This window comes from Brachyistius frenatus, unplaced genomic scaffold (genome assembly GCF_029030835.1).
Source record: "Brachyistius frenatus isolate BFR_SWC_R1_liver_20210118 unplaced genomic scaffold, ASM2903083v1 Contig_1, whole genome shotgun sequence".
Taxonomy (NCBI): domain Eukaryota; kingdom Metazoa; phylum Chordata; class Actinopteri; family Embiotocidae; genus Brachyistius; species Brachyistius frenatus.
Window position 1 is genome coordinate 9,492,176 of NW_027210600.1, and position 22,963 is coordinate 9,515,138.

Consider the following 22,963-nt stretch of genomic DNA (forward strand, 5'->3'; position numbering starts at 1 on the left):
ATCTACTTGGACTCAAGGATGGACTCAATACAGTTTGGTTGTCTCGTAAAACATATTTGTGGTTATAACTCAATAATTAAAATATTTAATAGGATACAATTATTATTATTATGTCCATGATTCAACACGACAACTGAGGGGCCACTGGTTACATTACCAGTGTGTCCATCTGGAAATTGCGGTGATTGTATAGGTCACCACAATTGAAAATTGTGTCAGGACTAAAGTTGTGTATGAAAAATCCATGTTTTAGAATTTTAAGTTGTTTTTTTTGCCGCAACATCCATATTGGTTTGGACTGATATGCACGTAAACTATAACTTGAGTGGTTGAACAGTGAAGAAGTAATTTTAACTTTTTTCTTAAATAGAAAAATATAAAATAATTTCACATGTAAATTCATAATATTTATTATTAGGCAAATTTCAGGAGCTCTTTAAAGTTTGACAGTTTTTCTGACAATGAGGTTTTTTGGAAGCAAACCACAGCAGTTACAGGGGAGAAATTACTTATTACTCAACCCAAAATGATATATTCGTATCTAAAATGCTCCAGACAGGAGCGGCCCACACACACACGCACGCACGCACGCACACACACACACACACACACACACACACACACACACACACACACACACACACACACATAATGGTGTGGGAGGTTGTGTGTCTCAGAGAGACTTTTTGGCCAATTTTGTAAAAGATTTTTGTTATCATTTTTCTATAAAAATCCCCCTAAGAGGTCAAGCTTAAAGGAAAACATACCAATGTTTTTAAATACACGATGACACGCAGTGATCAGAGACCATCTCCTCTGCAGATAAATAATGACTACATAATTCATTCAGATACAGAGTACCCACACCCTCATCCCACAACACCCGCATAACTCAGTCCGACTTCATTTGGCTAATGTGACTGGCACAGTGTGTAAATTACATGGTCTTTGATCACTCGTTCATACCTTCAGATGTGTGTGTGTGTGTGTGTGTGTGTGTGTGTGTGTGTGTGTGTGTGTGTGTGTGTGTGTGTGTGTGTGTGTGCGTGCGTGCGTGCGTGCGTGCGTGCGTGCGTGCGTGCATGTGTATGTGTGTGTGTGTGTGTGTGTGTGTGTGTGTGTGATTTCCATTAGCACGTTAGCCTGTGCGATGTTCTGGCGCCTGGGCACTGAAAATGGTCCATGTGAAATATTCAAACCTCCCAGAGCCAATTAGTATGATGAGAAGTATTTGCCTTGTATGGAAGTTGTGAGGGGGCAAAAGATAAAGGTAGGAGGGATGGCTAAAGGGCTAAAAGGCTAGGAAAAACGAGAAGAAAAGTTACCACCAAACAGACGAGAGGGGTGAACTATGAGAAAATGAAAATGGTCAATGAATATTTTGTAGACGTCCGTTATTTGACTGCTACAACCAAAGTTGTTACCAAATTACCGACAAAGGTACAATGTCTTTGAGGATTTATATAAAGAGTTGCACAAGCATGACAAAATTAACAGGAGGCAAGCAAAAAACAAACGCTGCTGGTTACCATAGTTTACATGGCAACCATTTTAATTCTGCATAGTACCTGCTGGCTGAAAATTATTGGCACAGTTTAAAAGCATTCTTAAAGAGTCAGAACGGTTGGGTGAAACTACCCTGTATCAAGTTAATGGACTGGCTTACCTCCCCATGTTTTTACACAAACAGCTTTTTTTTGTTGTTTAAACGGACTACGTCACAACTTGACTTGTAAATATTAAGAGACTTAGTTAGTTTTTTTAGACTTAAAAAAGATGATCCTGAAGCACCTTTTGGTGCTTTTATGAGCACTGTTGTTGCTTATGAAAGCTGAAAAAAATGTAAACAAACCCTTTGGTGGAATTTGAACCTGAAGTAAAAAAAATAACAACATCAACATCATATAAGACAAAAGATGCGCCCTTAATGTCAGTCAGAAACCAACAGCTGTCATCAAGCCCCTTTAATATACAGTAGACACTTGATTCCAACAACAAGGTCAAACAGGGTTCATGTCCAGGGTCAGCTCACAACATGACACCAAAGTACACCAGATCTTTCACACGTGATGATAAACCACTGGTTCCCAAACTGAGGTCTAAGAGTGAGCTCAGTGAAATGATGAACTGTTAAATGTCAAATCTATTTAATCAGTTTTAAATTAAGCTGGTGAACAAATGTTATGGAAGCTGCTATTGTCATAAGGGTGAAGCTTTGTAGACTAGAGGTGAGTGAGAGTAATGAGCACCTTTTAAGGGGAACTAGATTGTTTTTTTTTATTGAACCCTGGACATGCTTCACAAGTATCAACCGTGTTTGTTTCTGCTGTTAAAACCAGGCTACTGTTGATCAAAAAGGGACCAATTTCCCCTAAGCTGAGACCCATTGTACTGTAAGTAAGTGGGGATGACGTTGACCTTGGCAACAAAAACAGTTCATAAGAATGTCCTGCGAAAAACATCTGTTAAGCAATTTTATTTTTCAACAAAAAGGACAGTCTCATGCGAATTCAGTTGAAGAAAAAGTTTTCATAAATGCATCTGAGGAAAATCATTCAAAATAAGACGTGGAATGAAAAAATTACAATAGTGTGAAAATTATTTTTTCTCAATTCTTGGGGAGGGGGTGAGGGGGTGGAGAGACATTACTTGAGTGTGTGAAGGTTTTGTGGGACACTGGTATGCTGGGAAAACCAGGCTGCCATTAGATGGCACTCTTACTGACGTCAAGTATCTGGCTGAAATATATATATATATATAAAAGACAAACCAGCAAAGAAAATGTCAAATCATTTTGAGAAGTAAAGCAAGAAATATCTGCCGTAGAATTTTATTAAAATGTTCATGTTTCAGTCTAATTATAATAAATAGATCTAAATTGTACAGATCTATTACAAGTACAGTTAGCTTTTTATTAATAATCCGATACTGTTTGATCCACACACAGAAAAACTCAAACAGGCAGGCACACAGATAACAGTTTCTGGAGTTGTAGATGTATTTGGCTTCGTCTCACTGGACATTGGACCCTCTGACACTTACCTCAGGCTCACGGCGACAGTTGTTCACGTTCATTGTTCGACGCAACTTATACAGTACAGCTCGGTTGTATTGCCGTTGTAACCGTGATGTATGCACGTGTAAGAGTAAGTAATCTACAGTACACACTGCAGTGTGATTGTCCAAGACTGACAACAACACTGTAGGGAATCAGAACCTGCAACACCTCTGCATCATAACAGCAAGACTTGTTAAGATCTGGTCAAACGTCTAATATCATGCCAAGAATTTAGAGACTTGGAGACGTGAGCATTGGACACAAGTTGTGTGGGTGGAACGCTGGTGTAATGTCCTTTATTTAGCCTCGAAGCAGAATTTAGGCACTGCTGAAGTCGAGTGTAAACGACGCCTGCACTACCATTTATGCTACAATTTATCAAGAACACATTAATGCTTGTATGCATTAGCGCCGGCACGACAGTCGGAGAGCACTGATGCATCTGCATGTGAAAGCCAGCACTGCAAACACCTCATCCAAAAGTTGATTGACACAGCTGTCAAATACACCTAAAAGTAGCTCACCTACCTCACAAGGTCCCGAAGGAAATTCAGTCATTTTTACCTGATGATACAATGCTGCAGTTGTGTTGATGCGGTTAGTTGTTGTTGGTTTTTTTTCCCTGAAGTGACTTTACCATTGTTTTCACTTGCTAATGTAATATCATAGTCAAACTGTAGTTTTTTTGGGGTTTTTTTCTTCAGTTTTTGGATTTCACTAATTGTAATTTCTTTCTACCAAAAATGAATAAATAAGAAATGCATTATGGATAATCTGGATAATATTGTGTTTCTGGAAAGTTTTGCCTTATTTCCCTTATGCACATTTGACTCCTTATGGATTTTAAAAGCACCACGAAGCTAAAGACAATTCTTAAAAAATGGATGCGTTCTCTGAAAGGACCTTCGTGGCCTCTCGAATACTTGTGTAATTATATTTAATAATCAGGAAAACAAATAAGGCAAACTAGTATCTACTGTACTTTCCCAGGCCTTAAAGACATGGAAACTTCCCTCAGGCTTTTGAACACCATGGTGAACTATTCTGTCGTGTATTTCACAATTTGTAATGAACCATAAGTTACTTTTCTCAGGCAAAATTTGACAACGTTTATAAAAGAGTGCTGATCTTCTGAACATCTGATGGATACATATGCAGAATGTATATTTCAGTGATGAGCCAGTGGGTGCTGCAGATTTTGGTTCTCTACATTATAATTTTGTTTAAATGTATGTTTTAGACCTCCAGGCATTAGAAAAGGTTTTGGCTTTGTTGCAACAAAGCAATTAAAAACATGAACAACATTATGCTGTCTTCTATTAGGTGAAGTAAACCCCAACAACAAATAATATACTGACTTAAATTTGGAGCAGCCACTTGTCTGAATTTAAACTGTAGATATACACTCTTGGTTTAAGATTAAAAAGGTTGGCCAACAAAACAGAGGCATCTAGTTTTGAGTTAATACACATATTTTCTTTCTTTGTGTCACGATTGCTAATAGTTTTAGGCTACAATTGTTGCAATGTTTTTGACTGACAGGGTTTTTCTTCATGTGTTTATTCTCCAGTCCGTTGTTAGTTCTATACTGCATAGCATACTTTAAGCCACAGAACAAAATTTTGAAAATAGTTTAGGTTTTTTTTTTTGTTTACAGTAAATGTGAATAACACTATCAGCTGTATGCAAAAAAAAAAAAAAAAAAAAAAAAAAGCCTAAAAAATATACTCGCATTTTCTTTGCTAGCAAAATTGTCTATTTTTCCTTGTCAAAATGTACTAGAACTTTTACAGAGCATGTTGTAAATGTGGAAGCTTTTTAAGCTTTCTAACGCTACTGCCGACTGTGAATCTGAAGGCAGAATTATTTATGGCAAAAATGAACTATTAACAAAGTCTTTTAGCACTTGGCAACCCATCTCTACTTCAAACACTGGCGGATTAAAAGGAGAACTTTTTGACTTCGCGAGTCTCCCTCATCCGTCCCTCTCCTCTAATATACAACATTTCATTGTTATGCTGTTATTCTTTGTTAGAGGGCATTTCCTTTTGTGGGTTTGACTTTTGGCCAGATCTGCATTAGTTTTAAGTTAGTGTCTTAAGTCAATTATTCTTCTAATCATTTTTCTACAATCTGTGTGCGGCACCGGTTCCTGTACCGCGAGGGCGAGTGAGCTGTCCAAGGGCACTAATCCCATCTTCAAACAACTGCAGGAACTAAACTGTGCTGGTGGTATCTCAGACTTAAATTGGCACATTTTATTTGATCTTTCAGAGGTCCACTCAGAAATGTGTTTTGCCTTTTTGAAGAGCAGTCATTAACAGTTAATTTGTTATTTTGTCAGGATTTATTGTGATGTTGTCATACCAACGTGTACAGGTAGTACCACTCATTCAGATTTAAACAACCAAGATCATTACAGATTTTTTTTTTTTTTGGTCGTCAGTCATATATCAAAACTCTGTATTTTTTTTTTTATTATGATAAAACTTTTCTATCAACATTAAAATGTAATATTTCATGGAAACTAATGCCTCTTACAGTACTTTTTTTTTTCTCTCTCAGCCAGCTTTTCAAACTCTGATATAAACGTGATATTCAATCTGTACTTTACTAATGAAGAACAATGGCAGCAATATAATAACAGTTACGTTTCTATAAATTAGTACCCGAATGAACCAGTTCTGTAAAATATTCAGAGACTTACGTCAACCCATAACGTCCCACTTTATGAAGATTCTTGTGACATAATCTCTTGGCTTTTATGTTCCCATGTCTGAGTTTCTGAGCTGTGCTGAAGTTTGTGGGAGGCCTGAGGTTTCCACTCAGCAAATCTGACTCAGTCTTTCGGCTGTCGTGTTGGTTTAAATTTGCATTGGGGCTACTATATACTATTGTGTCTGTGTGGTAAAAAAAAACACAACAATGCGCTTAAAAAAGATTACGTACTTAAATGTGAACCGTGTCAAGTGTACATACTGTGACTATGTGTACATGTTATTATAGTACTATATTATTAGTACTACATTGTGTGTATTATTAGATTTGGACATTAAAAAAAAAAAGAAAAACAGATAGAAATTCAAATATTTGAACTCTTGGAGGAGCACTTGATTTATCTTGCAGGCCACTCATGAATGTCCTAAAATGGTGGTGGTGATGGTGATGGTGGTGGTGGTGGTGGGAGGGGGGAGGGGGGAGGAGGAGGAAGGGGGGTGACTTGCAACATCACAGGTTCAACTGTGGCTCATAAGCTTTGGCACATATCATTCCCTCATTCACGTCATTCGCTCTTTAGTGTAGCACATAAAAGTCAAAAGTGGAAACAGAAGATAAATAAAGCGCCCCTGTGTTGTTGTTGTTTTTTTTCCCTAATATTTCTTTTCAAATATTTCAATTGAATCCATCTTATATTTGTCCTGATTTGAGCGGTAAAAAGGCACTGAGCTAGGAATACTTTTCAGTCCTACATATACTTCCTGCAATGAAATGAAGTTGTTGTTGGTTACAGATTGCTGTGGGTTAGAAGCAGACAAGGCTCTAATATCAGCTAGCATTTTTGGCATTTGTCCTTTGATGACTCCTTTTCAAAACAAACCTCTGTGTTTGTGCCTCTCATTTGTCTCATCCCACTTCAACCCTCCAGTCCTGCGTTGATGGTTCCAAATGTTACAGGCAGCAGATGTTAGAAGGATGGTTGGTAAAGCATGACATGTTATAGGGACAGTTGCACGGGGAGGAAGGGGAGCTGCAATGTTCTTCAACTGTGGTCTTCCCTGTACAAGAGGCCATGATGCACAGCAGACATTTGTGACAATGGTGCCATCTTCCAAAAGTTCCTACAACTTCCTTCATCTGCACCCACTGTAATGGAAAGTGAACTGGTTCTATTTGCCGTCAGCAATTCCATTGCTAATGAGTGCAACACAGGTCACGTGTATGGTCTCTCTCCAGGTTTTCTCCAAGTACTGTTATGTGCAGGCCTCTGGTCAGGGTATCGTATGTGAGCGAGGACCACAGGAGACAGCTAGATACAGGTCCAGAGCTGAGCAATGCAGCTAGATCTTTAAGCTTTATATTAAGGTTTCTCTGCTAATCGATTCCATCAGTACACTTCCTCTGGGAAAGGTCCATGTGAGACGAACTCAGTTGCTGTTCCTTGAGTCTTTTGAACCATATCTCCCTCGCTCAGGGGAGACAAGAGAGAGCATGTTGTTCTTTTTCACCTATGATGAAAGCATTTCCTTAGTTTCATTCATAGAAGCCATCCCACAGGTCTGAATCCAAGTTTTTACATAACGCATTTGCATATCCAAAGATCTGTATAATTGGACTCCTGCATGTTCAATGGGTTCAAGTCCAGTCACTCACATAACGAATATGTGCGTAACCACGTCTGCGTGTGGGATCTACAAACTTGTTTCTCTTAGAAACATGGTCCCAATGCTGTAGGAGACTTTCCTCATAGAGGCCGGGGGAGCGGAGCGAGAGCTGGTCAGTGAGGCGTGGCTGTGGGACGTCCCCGCCTCCAGGAAGTAACATGTCCCTGGGATCTCTTTGGGAAAATTATCTGGGAGCTCCAGCCGTGAACGAGGAACAAAAGAAAAAGAGCGATCGTCTTTCAACAATCTGTTGAGAAGAGAATAGAAGAACTTTTATTATAGAGTACTGTAAAAAAAAATTAAAAAAAAATAAAAAACTGCAACAAGGTAAGGTGTAACGGTATTTAAGTAAAAGAAAATTACACCATATGATTGTCTACTCGTTACACTAGCAAGAAAAGACAATTACATCTTATTTTTTGTCTTTGTGAGCATACATACTCCTCAAACTTGGTTACTTGTATGGACGTAAGTTATCGTTTATCTATAACTATAACTTATTTGATCTACTGCTACTCATTTCCTTGTATTGACCCATGTTGTGTGTATGGACTTGGCGAGCTGCACACAGCTTGCCCTTCTTAGGGATCTATAAAGTTTATTAGGTGTGAATTGGAATCCCATTATACAGTGGTGTGAAAAAGTGTTTGCCCCCTTCCTGATTTCTTTTTTTTTTTGCATGTTTGTCACACTTAAATGTTTCAGATCATCAAACAAATTTAAATATTAGTCAAAGATAACAGAAGTAAACACAAAATACAGTTTTTAAATGAAGGTTTTTATTATTAAGGGAGAGAAAAAAATCCAAACCCAAATGGCCTTGTGTGAAAAAGTGTTTGCCCCCTAAACCTAATAACTGGTTGGGCCACCCTTAGCAGCAACAACTGCAATCAAGTGTTTGCGATAACTTGCAATGAGTCTTTTACAGCGCTGTGGAGGAATTTTGGCCCACTCATCTTTGCAGAGTTGTTGTAATTCAGCCACATTGGAGGGTTTTCCAGCACCAACCACCTTTTTAAGGTCATGCCACAGCATCTCAATAGGATTCAGGTCAGGACTTTGACTAGGCCACTCCAAAGTCTTCATTTTGTTTTTCTTCAGCCATTCAGAGGTGGACTTGCCGGTGTGTTTTGGATCATTGTCCTGCTGCAGAACCCAAGTTGGCTTCAGCTTGAGGTCACTAACAGATGGCCGGACATTCTCCTTCAGGATTTTTTGGTAGACAGTAGAATTCATGGTTCCATTTATCACAGCAAGTCTTCCAGGTCCTGAAGCAGCAAAACAGCCCCAGACCATCACACTACCACCACCATATTTTACTGTTGGCATGATGTTCTTTTTCTGAAATGCGGTGTTACTTTTACGCCAGATGTAATGGGACACACACCTTCCAAAAAGTTCAACTTTTGTCTCATCAGTCCACAGAGTATTTTCCCAAAAGTCTTGGGGATCATCAAGATGTTTTCTGGCAAAAATGAGACGAGCCTTAATGTTCTTTTTGCTCAGCGGTGGTTTTGGTCTTGGAACTCTGCCATGCGGGCCATTTTTGCCCCGTCTCTTTGTTATGGTGGAGTCATGAACACTGACCTTAACTGAGGCAAGTGAGGCCTGCAGTTCTTTGTATGTTGTCGTGGGGTCTTTTGTGACCTCTCGGATGAGTCGTCGCTGCTCTCTTGGGGTAATTTTGTTCGGCCGGCCACTCCTGGGAAGGTTCACCGCTGTTCCATGTTTTCTCCATTTGTGGATAATGGCTCTCACTGTGGTTCGCTGGAGTCCCAAAGCTTTAGAAATGGCTTTATAACCTTTTCCAGACTGATAGATCTCAATTACTTTCTATCTCATTTGTTCCTGAATTTCTTTGGATCTCGGTATGATGTCTATCTTTTGAGGATATTTTGGTCTCCTTCACTTTATCAGGTAGGTCCTATTTAAGTGATTTCTTGATTGAGAACAGGTGTGGCAGTAATCAGGCCTGGGTGTGGCTAGAGAAATTGAACTCAGGTGTGATAAACCACAGTTAAGTTGTGTTTTAACAGGAGGGGGCAAACACTTTTTTACACAGGGCCATGTGGGTTTGGATTGTTTTTTCTCCCTTAATAATAAAAACCTTCATTTAAAAACTGCATTTTGTGTTTACTTGTGTTATCTTTGACTAATATTTAAATTTGTTTGATAATCTGAAACATTTAAGTGTGACAGACATGCAAACAAATTGGAAATCAGGAAGGGGGCAAACACTTTTTCACACCACTGTATGTACTGGTGTGCATATCCGTTGCCTAATCTGTCTAATAGCATAGCTTTGATTAGATCCATCACAGCAAACATAATTAGTGATTAGAAATACAAGCCAACTGGTGGGACTGGGATACAAAGTCAGACAAGATGGCAGATATTTATGACCTCAAATGATGCGCACATAATTAAATGTCGAACAGGTTGAATCCCGCCCCAAATAGAGATCACTGAAAACCTGTCATGACTATAAAAAGAAGACAGATTACTGTATGATACTTTATGCCTTTGTGTCTATGCACATGTGATGTTTAGTGCAGTTACTTACTGATAAGTTGTAGGACTAACGTTGATACACCTGGGATGGCTCCCCGATTCAAACTTGCTGGCCAGCGTCACATTGTTCCCGAACAGGCAATAACGTGGCATTTTCACCCCGACCACACCTGCCAGCACTGAACCCGTGTGGATACCGATCCTCAGCTGAAGGAGAGACGGAGGAAGAAGGTGGTGGGATACGGTCGTAGAGGGGAAAAGAAGAGGTAGAGCGGGAGAGACATCAGAGCCATGATATCCAGCAGGATGCAAAAAGTCAAATTTAAACAGTATTTGAAGAACATATTAGAATACATGCAGTTGGCTTGGAAATGGATGAAGCTGCTGTTGTTACTGTATCTTTACTTAAGTATCTGTCTGCATGACCACGACTTTTTTTCCCCATTTCGTAACTCTTCATTTCTTGGCGCTGTATGTGTATTTAGTATGATTGCTATGTAGCCATCAATAAAGTTTAACCAAGAGCTGAAACAAGTGTTTTGATTGATTAAGTGTTTAAATCACTTCATTTCCTGAATGCAAAAAAATGGGTTTTGGTCTGTTGGTTGGAAATTTCCACATCCCATGTTAAACTCTGGGGAATCACTATTGGTTTTTTTTTCACTGTTTTCTGACATTTTAAGCGTAAAGATAAGAGTCAGCAGATGCTTCCGCTGATAACGAATATAGTTGTTCAGTTACGGCCTTTGTTTCATGTCCTCTAGGATCTGTAAGCAATGTGAGCAAACTCCTGTGGTTTGTGCCGGAGTATAACCCATCCTGGCCTCTAAAATGACATAATAAACATACCTGGCAGTGCTGTGAATGTTCATAAATTACATCTCCCTGCTGAACAGACCTCACGCCATTGATTCATGTGCTGTCTACCCTGCAGTATAAAGGCTATCTTGTTTTTTTAACCAGAAGTGCTGCGTGCGCATCGATCTGATTAATTGAAATTGCATTGTTGCAAGCACGCTCCCAGATGAGTGGAGATGTTATTGTCTCAAATGTTTCACATTTTTTAGAGTGATGAAAATCTGAAAAAATAGTACAAGTGTGAGAGGAAAATCAATCAAATAAATGATTGATTCCATCTCCCCTTGGTAACAGATATATGGCAGCAACATGGTGCTCATAAAATAATCCGGCCGAGATATGAATCTATAAATGGCTGGAGGCAGAGTGAGCGCTATCAAGCCGTTGTTGCAATTCTCAGACACCCCAGCGGCTATTGACTCCTGCAACTTAAGAAAAAGTCCTCATATACGGTGATGTGCGGCACGCATGCGCACGCACACACACACACACACACACACACACACACACACACACACACACACACACACACACAAGTACACACAAACGCACACAAGCGTCAGCGGAACCCAGTATATTTCTAGCATCTACTTCAGCATCTTGTCACCTTGGTAACCAATGCCACAGTGTGCATTCCAGCACACTGCACCGTAGTCATGGCAACTACAGGCAAGGGACAGACAATGGGGGGGGGGGGGAGAGAGAGAGAGAGAGAGAGAGAGAGAGAGAGAGAGAGAGAGAGAGAGGAGAGAGAGAGAGAGAGAGAGAGAGAGAGAGAGAGAGAGAGAGAGAGAGAGAGAGGGAGAGAGAGGGAGAGAGAGAGAGAGAGAGAGAGAGAGAGAGAGAGAGAGAGAGAGAGAGAGAGAGAGAGAGAGAGAGAGAGAGAGAGAGGGAGAGAGAGAGAGAGAGAGAGAGAGAGAGGGAGAGAGAGAGGGAGAGAGATGGAGAGAGAGAGAGAGAGAGGAGAGAGAGAGAGAGAGAGAGGGAGAGGGAGAGAGGGAGAGAGAGAGAGAGAGAGAGAGAGAGAGAGACACAAAATAAACCTATAATTAGATGGCGAAACCTTGACAGCAGGAGGAGAGATAAAGAAAATGGAAAGAGACAGAAAGCGGAGGGAGAGGGCTGCTAGGTGCATGAGTGTGACCTATTTTCGTAGCTAAACTGCACACAGATGGCGGTACACTGGTCTGTCCCCACAACAGACTACCACACACACACACACACACACACACACACACACACACACACACACACACACACACACACACACACACACACACACACACACACACACACACACACACACAAACAAATCTGCATCCAGCACCCACTCTCCTCTTTATTTTTCGAAGTCCTACAATACAGACACAGTAACAGTCATGCACTCCTTCCCCATGCTTTTCACTATGAGTCAGCATCCATAGCGCCGGCCCTCAGCGAGCCAAAGAGCAAATGGCGCAGCAGCACAGGCAAACCAATCACACTCTCGCCTTTCTGGACAGAAAGATGTGGTAGATAGATCTGGACCAGAGACGGAGAAAAGGAGGTGTTGTGACAGACCGAGCTGAATGTAACGCTGCAGTCAACAGAGGCGATGAAGGTGTTGATGCAACTGTTCGGTCATTTTGGTAGATGTAGTTTGCGGTACTTTTGAATTTGACTGTACTCTACAGAGAAGAGGTACCAGCACTCACTGACATACGTGGCTTGGACTAAATGTTAGAAACACCTCTCAGGATATCACAGAGCAATTTTCAAGAGCACCACAAAATATACAGCCTCCAAAATTACCACAAAGTTGTATCACCGCCGTTTTAAAACAGTCTCCAACAAAAACGGAACAATATCCCCTTCCTGTTAGCGGGGGGCCATCGTATTCGAATACATTTGTTTTAGCTAAGTGGTCCTCATAAACTGAAACCTTCCTTTTAGCTGTTGCAAAGACACGTTAAGTACACAGTCAAGCAAAGAAAGCCCAAATTTTTGGGGGGATTTTTAGTGCCGAAACAATCAGTAAATTGATTAGTCAAACATGAATAAATGGTTCAAAGAAAAGTGCCAAACAGCAGCTGAATTTTTAGCCATTCTCAGTTTTTAAACATTAGAAATTGAATATGGTTGGAGTTTGGACAAGCCAAAGATGTCACCATGGGTTCTTGAGAAATAATGATCGGTACATTTTTGGCTGTTCAACTGAAAAATGACAGAATAACAAATAATCCAAATGATCATTATTTGTGTCTGTAAGGGTTTTGGAGATCTTACATTTAAAAAAAATTTAAAAATTTAAAAATTAAAAAAAAAAAAAAAAAAAAGGTTATTGGCATCTTCTCGTGTCTTACTTTGTTGATGTTTAATTAAATTAAAAGTAACATTTTTAGCAACAATAACTTAACAATAATTATAAGTATTTATATGTAACTAGATGTAAGCTCTTGCCCATATAGTAGTTACAGTACTATTGTCTGTTCTGCTTCTATGCTCCACAAGTTTCTTTGATGGCTTAAAATCAGCACGTATGGAGAAAAAAAAAAAAGAGAGAAAAAACAAATTGTGCATTGTGTTCACCGCGGAGCTGGAGCTTCTGGCAACAGCAGGATGAACACATAGTCAGAAAAAAGTGATTAAATCCAAACCGCTGTGAACACAAGCCTTGCTCTCAGAGTGTAGAGCCGAGCTTCGCCACAGTTTTACGGTGTTTTTGGTCAGAAAGTCATTGAGGTTTGGGAGCAGTTCCTATTGCAAGCACTACATCCCTCAGATCCACACCCGCTCACCTCCTCATACGCCCTCACGCACCAACAGCACACACACACAAACAGAAGGATTGTGCTTTTGGGCCTGAAGTTGAAGCAGTAGTACAGATGAAAACAACTTATGTTAGTTTCTCTCTTGACATCTCACTCCTCTATATATTTTTCTGTGTCCCTCTCTCTCTCTCTCTCTCTCTCTCTCTTTCCAGTCTCACTCTCACTAAACATTTTCTCTCTCAGCTCTCATGCTAGTTTGCATAACAGTGCAACATTGGCTGGAGCTGAGTGCACTCACTGAACAGCATTTGTCATGCTGAAGTGCTGAGTATCTCTATAACTCGTCTTTATACCAGAATGAAGTGAAGAGAGATTTAAAAAAAAAAAATTAAAATTAAAGAAAAAAAAAAGGAGGACAACAAAACAAAGAGTGCAAAATACAAAAGAGCAGAACCATGATAAAACTCTGGAGGAAAAACAAGAAAGAGACTGAGATGGAAAGTGAAAGAGGTGAGCGAGAGAGGCTGCACAGGAAAGAGTGAGGGGAAGAGAGGAAGAGGAGGAGACAGATGAAGAGGGGAAGAGGAAAAACACAGAGAAAGTGGAAGATCAAGAGTGCAGGCCAGAAATGCTTGGCAAGGCCTTTCTATTTTGAGACAAATGGACAATGTTGTGAGAGCAGCAGCACACAGAACAGTGTCCTGTCTGTTATTCAGCAGCTCTCCGTCTCAGCTTCTCTAGGACATTTTATTCCTGTCTGTGACATGCACATATGTTTAATATGTCAAAACCAAAATACGTCAGTGGCCAAACAATTTATTCTGCAATGTTTTCTCGTACATAAAAGCAAACAAAATCATGTCAACACACCATGTTGCACTGTTAAAAAGATGATTCTGTGTTTCTCATCGTCGGGTAATTCTATAAAAAGACCAAAGACAAGGATGTTTTAGTCTCAACTTTCTGAATTACCCACGTCTGTGACACTATGTTTATGGCTTCTGAAGATATAAAAACTAATATCTAGCTTCTTTTTTCTTTTTTTTAAAGGCTCATTTATTTCTTTAAACAACAGAGCAGTGTAGATTTTAAGGAATGTCACTAAACCATAGATATACTGTGTGTTTGTTGGGGGATATTGTTTTCGATCGATTATTTGATTGTTCGGAGTAAAAGAAAAATGTCATTCTACTGTCTCATCCTGCAACATGACTGAAATGACTGACAGCAAAAAGAGAAACAGAGCATGACGACAATGACGTTGTTCTGAATTGTGTTCTGCATTACTGCTACTGTATTTATGCTTCATTGGGAAAAAAACAAAAAATTAAAATGTAACTTAGACTACTGTAGGCAATAACTTTGACTATCTTTATAACACTGCATGTAATCACCCGAGCCAGCAAACCTACGGAGGCATCCTGAGAGTGTTGGGTGACCTTCACAGAGGCTGGACTAATAAATAAGTTACATCCTGTGTTCCCTTTTTATTCTACTGAATTAACAGGAGAGGATTTAAACTCAATTGTACGGCTTCCCTCCCTACTTAATATACTCATCTTGTTTTCTGCACAGCTGATTTCCTTTCTCGATCTCTCTGAAGTCATACACAATTCAAATGGCATTATTTTAAATAAAGTAACGTCAGCCAACTCCAGAGGTACATAACATGCTGTCAGAAACACGTTCACAGCTGCCATGGATTTAAAATTCATTCGTCTAAACAACGAATCCGAGCAATACTCCCTGATAATCCTCTGAAGTTGGGTCAACTCTCACAACATCAGCTGCAGATAATGTGATGAAAAGCAAACAGTTCTACCATTATTTATTTATTTATTCATCTCACCGTCCATGTTGTACTGCAGCTGATACAGTATGTGGGGCACATGCTTTACCTTGAGCAAGAGAACTGATTTAAATCTCCATTTGCCAACATGAAAAAAAAAAAAAATGTGCACACCACTGTTGAGGACTATAGGTGAGATACAGCAAATGTATGTACAAGACCTAACAAACTACGGACAAGAGTTACAATGTCATCAAGCAACACTTGGGAGATGATGGTGTAGGCTCAGATAAATGATCTCATTTCATATCGACATGACACAAAATAGGAAAATGGAAAGAGAGGAAAAAGGAAAAGAGGACATCACTGTTGATTCATGCAGCTGGCGGGTAGAGAGAAGTACAACTCAAATACAGACAGTGTTAAGGTGCACCATGTCTCTTGCCTTATTTTATAAAAAATAAAAAAATAAATTAAAAAAAAACACACTCTAGTCAACCATTAGCACCAGAGACTAAAAATAACTCCTCTCTGCTCCGCAGCATCTCTCACTCTTACGTTTCTCTGGCCAATTACAACTAATGGAAATGGATTTTTTTTTTTTTTAAATTAAAGATAAAATAATCACAGTATTGTAGAGTAAGCCACTTGATTATAATACTATGAATTTTCTGGATTTCCAAACACTGGGATGACAAGTGCCAACTCACATTTAACGCAGCATCACAGTGTGTGTTTTGTAAATGTTATGTCTTTACTAAAATGTACAGAGCTTATTGCATAGAAATATGATTGTTGTTGTTCCAAAAGGCTTTGGGAATCCCAATCATACGCCAAGTAAATATTTTGGCAATGCGTAGTAGATCTCACTAGCATCTTTAAAAAAAAAATTATTCATTGTTTCAGTTTTCTGTTTCTGGCTTTGGTTCTGTTCTTCATCAGATTTTCACAAAGTATTGCTTCAAATTATGCATTTGTGTAGTGAAGGTCAAGCACAAGTGTTGATAGAAATGTTCAAGGACACTGTAAACTTCACCAAGCTACAGATACAGTGTATTTGCTTTTTAACCACATCTATGTTGTGAATGTTGTTGCGTCATACTGGAGGAGTCCACTAGAGGGCAGACCAGAGGGCTAAGAGTATAAATGAAAGTCTGGATTTGCATAATGTAAACAATAAACATAGCAACATTATTGTGTTATATTGCTGAAAATTGGTGTCAGTGAACCGGTGATTTTAAAAATGTGTTTAGCCAGCGTGGTGTTTTTAATGACTGGCACAAAACATTTTCTCCCACGTGTGGTTGTAACACTCCCGGATTGTTTTTGCCGGTTCCAATGTCAACATGTAAAATTATACTGATCTCACACCATCAATTTTGACATGAATATTTGACACAGATGCAATGACACATCATACACATGCTGACTTGGTCATGAACTTGTTGTCTAAACCTTCTGCCAATGTTGTCGCTGCTTTGATGCCAACTAAACCTCGCATCCCCCATTCAGCCCCTGCTGGTTCATGTGTGTATTGTATCCTACTGACGCATTGCATTCATTTCTGGGGATGTGCACAACCAACGCTCCAAACGGACCCAGGGTACACAAAGCAGCCGTTATGCATATATGCAACGGCACAGTAAAAAACAAGTACATCTCCAGCCTTAGAATATTAGACCTATGAAGCCAACAGTGGCCCTATCACAAGGAAAAAGTCATGTATCTAATGAATATGGCCATTTTTAAAGTGTCATGTAGTCACTATGGTTAACATGGCCACGTGTTAGAATATGTGAATATCTATGCACTTAATTAGGGACACCACTTTGTCAGGAAAAAAAAACCTCCTGGATTTTTACAAGTTGATAAAGGGCAAAAAAAAACAGCCTAATCAGCAACAATCAGGCGCTAAATTGTGACTGAAACAAATCTCACTATGGATCTTTGGATCATTTTAAGTTTCTAACTAAGAGTTTTAACTCACAATTTACTTTGTATATCTAATATATATATATATATATATATAAAACAACCCCGGGTTTTACACATGCACTTGTAAAACATACAGGAGTCAAGGACAAACAATGTAGTAACAATAAAGTAAAGTTCGAGACAGCGTTCTGTGCCGAAAACAAATGAATGTCAGTGTACAGACAAATTAAATGTAAACTATATATGGTTCTGGATGCAAAAGAGGAACAAACATACAGATCCCTGCACACTGTTAACAAGTCATGAAGCCACAACCTCAGGAAATAAATGCACCAAAATCATCAGCTATGGATCCAAGTTACTCTCAACGACCACACAGCAACTTTAACAACACAAAAACATCGCAAACCTTACCCAAACTTGATCTACTTTTCTAATTGTGTCGCACGCCTGCGTGGTGGAGAATGTATGAACACTCACCTTGATAGGTTTCCCATCAGGTGTCAGCACTTCCTCAGAAAGTTCCATCATCTTCAGAGCCATGTGTGCGATTGGTTTTGCATGACTATCAACCTTCTTATGAAGTCCTCCGGCCACACAGTAGGCATCACCTATTGTCTCGATCTGTATGAGAAATGGAAGAAGAGGAGCAGGAACCGCAGTGAGTGAATCATTTCAACGCTCGGTGTGGCTGTGAGTATGCGCTGATACCTGAAACCAATATAGCTTCTGAGCAGTAGAAAATTAAAAGCACTCCTTCGTTCCTCATGTAATCGAAGAACTATAGTATCTTTTCTGTTTCTGTCTCTGTCTACATCCTTCACAATAAGAGTTGGTGAGCAATGAGAGAATCGGTGTACCACTTACACCACTCTGCACTGCTTCTGACTCTGAGAAGCTTCAGGCCCAAACATAAACAGAACGAGCATTTCACCTTATTCTCGGCGCCAATTTGCAAACACACACCCCGAAGTTCACTGAACCGTCACTTTACCTTCACCGTGTATTTGTCAATAGCCCATAGTCATAAAACCTCAAACCGTGTCGAATGTCTTTATAGTCAGTTAAACATTATACAGAGTTTTACAAAAGGTATAACAGAAAGGTTTAATTCATTTGATTTTCTTGCAAGGAAGTATGAAAAATATGAAATGCTTGACAAATTGTATTGCAAATTTATATCTGCTAAATGGCAAAAATAAAGCTGTCCAACATGATGTATAAAAACTTTTGGTAAAGGGATATCACGATGTTCTTATTGACAAAAGACCACCACAGATTTGGTCTGTTTCAGTTAGTATAAAAAAAAAGTTAATGGTGTGGTAGGTAGAGATGCTTGAATCAACTTAACCAAATATAATTATGCCCAAAAGACATTTTCTGTATTTATGTTAAGTTCCTTTCAAAAGTATTTGTGGTAATATAGTTGACAAGGCAAAACAGTAGGAATTGTTGCCTGAAGGGTGCATGGCTGTGCAATTTTTATGCAGCTGTTACTCTGTTTTCATATTTATTTATTTTTTAAAGCTTTTCCAATAACACTGGGGGAGGTTTTATCCTCAAGTATTCTGATTCTGTAAAACTAAATGGTGTAAAAAGCTGTTTCCAAAACTGTGCCAGCAGCTACATTCACGTCTGAACTAAGGTTTGAAATATAAATCCAGGTAGTTCATAGTCCCAGTTTACTATGTCAGAGTTTGCAGCAGTAGCAGGTCCCCTTGTTTAAGACTTAGCACGTGATTAAAGCAAAACAAGAGCAGCCTCTTCCATGGATGTGTCGCCATATATCCAGATGAAGGAGTGAGCGAGGTGTCATCATGACAGCTGACACAATCTTAGAAAAAAAAAAAAAAAGACAGCAAAAGAGGAGAAAAAGAAAAAACTAGGCAGACCAACTGCTCTCATTAAGGCCTGCCACCGGCTAAATCCTTTCGACAGTAACCATGACAATGGCGACATATGGGTGATTCAATCTCCTCACCATCGTCCTCCTGTTGCTGCTTTCGTTTCGACACACTAACTCTTCCACTGCTACACACATAAACCCTCTGACACACAGCCAATCTCTCTACATTCCTCTCTGTATTGCCTCCTTAATTTGTCCATATGTGACATTTCTGAGAGATAACGCAGGAAAAGCCTTCTTTTTTTTTCTTTTTTTTAATGGGAAAGTGGTGAGCTCGTGTTGTTGTCACACTGGACGAGGTGGCGAGAAAGAGAGGGAAGATGATGACAACGGTGATGATGGATGGAGAGAAGCAAAGAGGTAGAAAGAGTACCAAAAAAAAAAACAACAACAACAAAAAAAATAATAATTTAAAGAATAGAAAAACGGATCTGGTAGTAGAAGAGTCAGGATGGGAAGAGAGGAGGACAGCAGACTACAATGACAACTGTAACTAGGCCCAAAGCTACTCTGTCAGATGGACAATATTGACACATCTTTGTTAAGCTCTCACAGACCGGCCATTAATCAGTTACTTTTTCCACAACACATGTACACCCAGCACATACACACATACACACACACACATACACACACACACACACACACACACACACACACACACACACACACACACACACACACACACACACACACACACACACACACACACACACACACACACCCTGTACACAAAGACAGTGACACACCCCGGGAAGGTTTAGCTGGTTTAACTAGTGGAAGTGAGGCCTTCAACTTTCTGGGAATCTGTTCCTTCATAGAAGCAATTACAGTACGTTACGCTCATTCTACACACGTCAGACAATGAAGCCGTTACGGCCTCTAAGCTCTCCACCTCTCCCGTCGAAGTTTGTTGAGAGTTTGGAAAAACCTCTCTCCGGCATCCGGACTCAACAACATGAAGACGGCGCACATCTGTCTGTCTACTGACCTTGTAAACATCCAGGATGCCACACTGGTAGTCGAAGCGTGTGTACAGTTCGTTCAGCATGGAGATGACTTGCATAGGCGTGCACTGGGCACACACAGCAGTAAACCCCACGATGTCCGAGAACAGCATGGTGACATCATCAAATTTGCGAGCGGGCACGTTCTGACCCTGCCACAGTTTCTGTGCCACATCGCCGGGAAATATGGAATAAAGGAGATCCACAGTTCTCCTCTTTTCCTCCTCCAGTGCCTGATGAGTCCGCTCTAGCGTGGCCTGGGAGAGGAGAGACAGAGAGGTCGAGGTTGACAGCGATGCCGAGAAGGCGGGAGGAAATTAAAGCTGCCGGTATACACGCATGTATTTGTGATGTCTTTTTCATTGTGTATCTGTATATGTGTCTGTGGGTGAGCTTCTTAAGGCCAAGTCTGATGCAGCGCCATACAACTGGCCAAGCAGGCAAGTTGAGTAAGATATCGTTATTTAGAACGGTGGCCTGGGGGAGTAGTTGCAGTGAGAGAGCGATGCATCGAGCGGATGCATAGGATTGGCTTGCTTAAGGGTAGTTTGAAAGCAAATCATGAGAGCAAGTCCCCGGAGTCACATCTTTTCCAGTCAGCGTGGAGTTATACAGTCAACACGGATATTTAACTCCTCAGTGCAGTCGATGCCTTGGATTTAGCACGTTTGCTTCAGCGAGTGGCCTTGCACATTATGAAAAACTAAAATAAAGACCTACGGTATTATACCCGCTGGTTATTTTTATGTAATTTCACTAATTCGAGCGTCACGGTCACCGCTTGTCATTTGTCCTTTTGATTGGACGCCAATAATCCCGGAGACGGGTTTTCATCTAATATCAGCCAGTCAGTGGGAAGGCTCCAGAGGGAGGAGGAGGGGAGAAGAGGTGTAACTCATTTTGTTGCGACGGTCACGGACAATGACTGATCACCCTCATCGTTGAGTGCTCAGTCGGCGTCACAAGAAAAAGGATGGCAGGTAATGCCAGCTGCACAGAAAAAACGAGCCGAGCGACGCGAGTCGAGTTCCACGTCCTTTCTTTCTTCTGATGTTCGGTGTGTGTTGTGGCCTGTTAGTAGCTGTTTGGACTTGGTAGTAATTACCCACCCCTCCTCCCCAACTTAAATACCAAGGATTTTATCAGCGTAGCTGTCTTGCAACCAAAAGCCGAATCAACGCAAAATTGACAGGCTTCTGCCGATCCACCATTTTTCATAATACTTAACTCCTCTAATGAACTGAAGTTACGTAAGTTTGGAAACATAGAGGTCTGTGTAAGACCCAGAATACACTAGCCAGCCTTTTACCTTGAGTTTGTCCATCCTCTTCTTCAGGCCGTCCTGGGCCTTGGCCTGCTCCCCCACCAGGATGACATCCCGCGTGGCATCATGGATGGGGATATCTGACAGATGGAGACCCCTGCCCATCAGCTCTTCCAGCTTGTCAACGCGCGGTGAGCCCAGAAACATCAGGGAGCTTGACTCGGGAACGTGGATCATCTGACCCTTCAACTCCATCACCTGTCAGAGAGCACAATCCATCAGATGGGGGTTTAGGGGAGGGAAGGTGAAATTTGGTGTCCACGAAGAGAAAGTAAAGGAAGCTTCTGCCAGTTTATGTTCATTATTGGACCCTCATCATTATGTCAAGTTCATCCTGAATTTCTCTAACCAATATCATAACAGACAAATAACGATTTACTGTATTTGCAGCACTGTAGTTTTTTGCTTCTTCTATGATTTATCTCTGCATGAATGTCAGTGTAAAACGGTGATTCAGGAAGGAAGCTTTTCGATTCTGACTGACAAAAAGAGACCTCTCGATGCATTAAATATCAAATCATTTTTCACTGTCCAGCTTCAATATACCCGAAACATTGCAAGTTCACATTACTACAGCAGCTGCATATCTGGTTGTTTGAAAATGCATTTACAAACAAAAATAATGGTATAAGGTATGTGCTTAGTAGTTACACATATATGCGTTTTCATCTCTTCATACATTTAGTTTTCTACAAAAACATCTATACAGGCATACAATGAACGTAATGAATACAAACATGTCTGGCTGTGCTTACATACGTGTGCTCATACAAATAATTATACATATGCACACACCCACACACACACACACGTGTCCACATAATGTATACAATACAACACTGATTATAATTACAGCAACAGCAACAGCAGATTACTGTGATTTAGTTCAGTTGCATTTAAAGAGGGAAGGTGTAATCTGCGATGCATTTCGACCTGTAAAGAAAGAGCCTGTAAAAAGTTGCATAAACTGGTTACCGAGATATTTAAGACAATCCTTCTCGTTCTCATCATAATGTTTCTGGTTTGACTCACGAGACCTTATTTAAATATCTTTCAATCTTTTCATCTGTGATCACATACACACGCAGTGTCTTTGCTGGTGAAATAAGTCCGGAAATTAAGCCAACTAATCAGGTACAAACACGGATATATCAATTTCAGAAAATGCCGTAATCGAAGATGAACACCAACGAGGCAAGCAGATCCACTCACATCCGCAGTGTTGTTGCCAACACTGTCACAAAACAAAATCCGTGAGCTTCTTGACATTTCGCTCACAAGCACTTAACACACGATGACAAATGTGCGCCGGACCCGTTAAATGTCCTCAAGACGGGTGTGAGGACGACAAATGAAACAAACTGCCTCACATTCTTTGCAAATGCAGAAGAGAGGGATTGAAACGAGCGTGCGGGGCAGATTACCAAAGACGATGTTGAGAGA

The 22,963-nt window shown here is 40.2% G+C and overlaps 1 protein-coding gene across 1 annotated transcript in view; it reads right to left on the reverse strand.

The window, feature by feature from the left end:
* Window positions 1–2,460: 2,460 nt before the first annotated feature.
* The window catches only part of gucy1a2 (guanylate cyclase 1, soluble, alpha 2), a 43,340-nt gene continuing 22,837 nt past the window's right edge, over window positions 2,461–22,963 (reverse strand). Inside the window, exons 5-9 of the mRNA XM_069689085.1 lie at window positions 21,506–21,718; window positions 20,181–20,453; window positions 17,764–17,907; window positions 10,004–10,158; window positions 2,461–7,687 (exon numbers count right to left, since the gene is read on the reverse strand). Of these exons, the coding sequence (XP_069545186.1) occupies window positions 7,468–7,687; window positions 10,004–10,158; window positions 17,764–17,907; window positions 20,181–20,453; window positions 21,506–21,718 (1,005 nt within the window). The 3' untranslated portion in view covers window positions 2,461–7,467. The remainder of the gene's footprint in view (window positions 7,688–10,003; window positions 10,159–17,763; window positions 17,908–20,180; window positions 20,454–21,505; window positions 21,719–22,963) is intronic.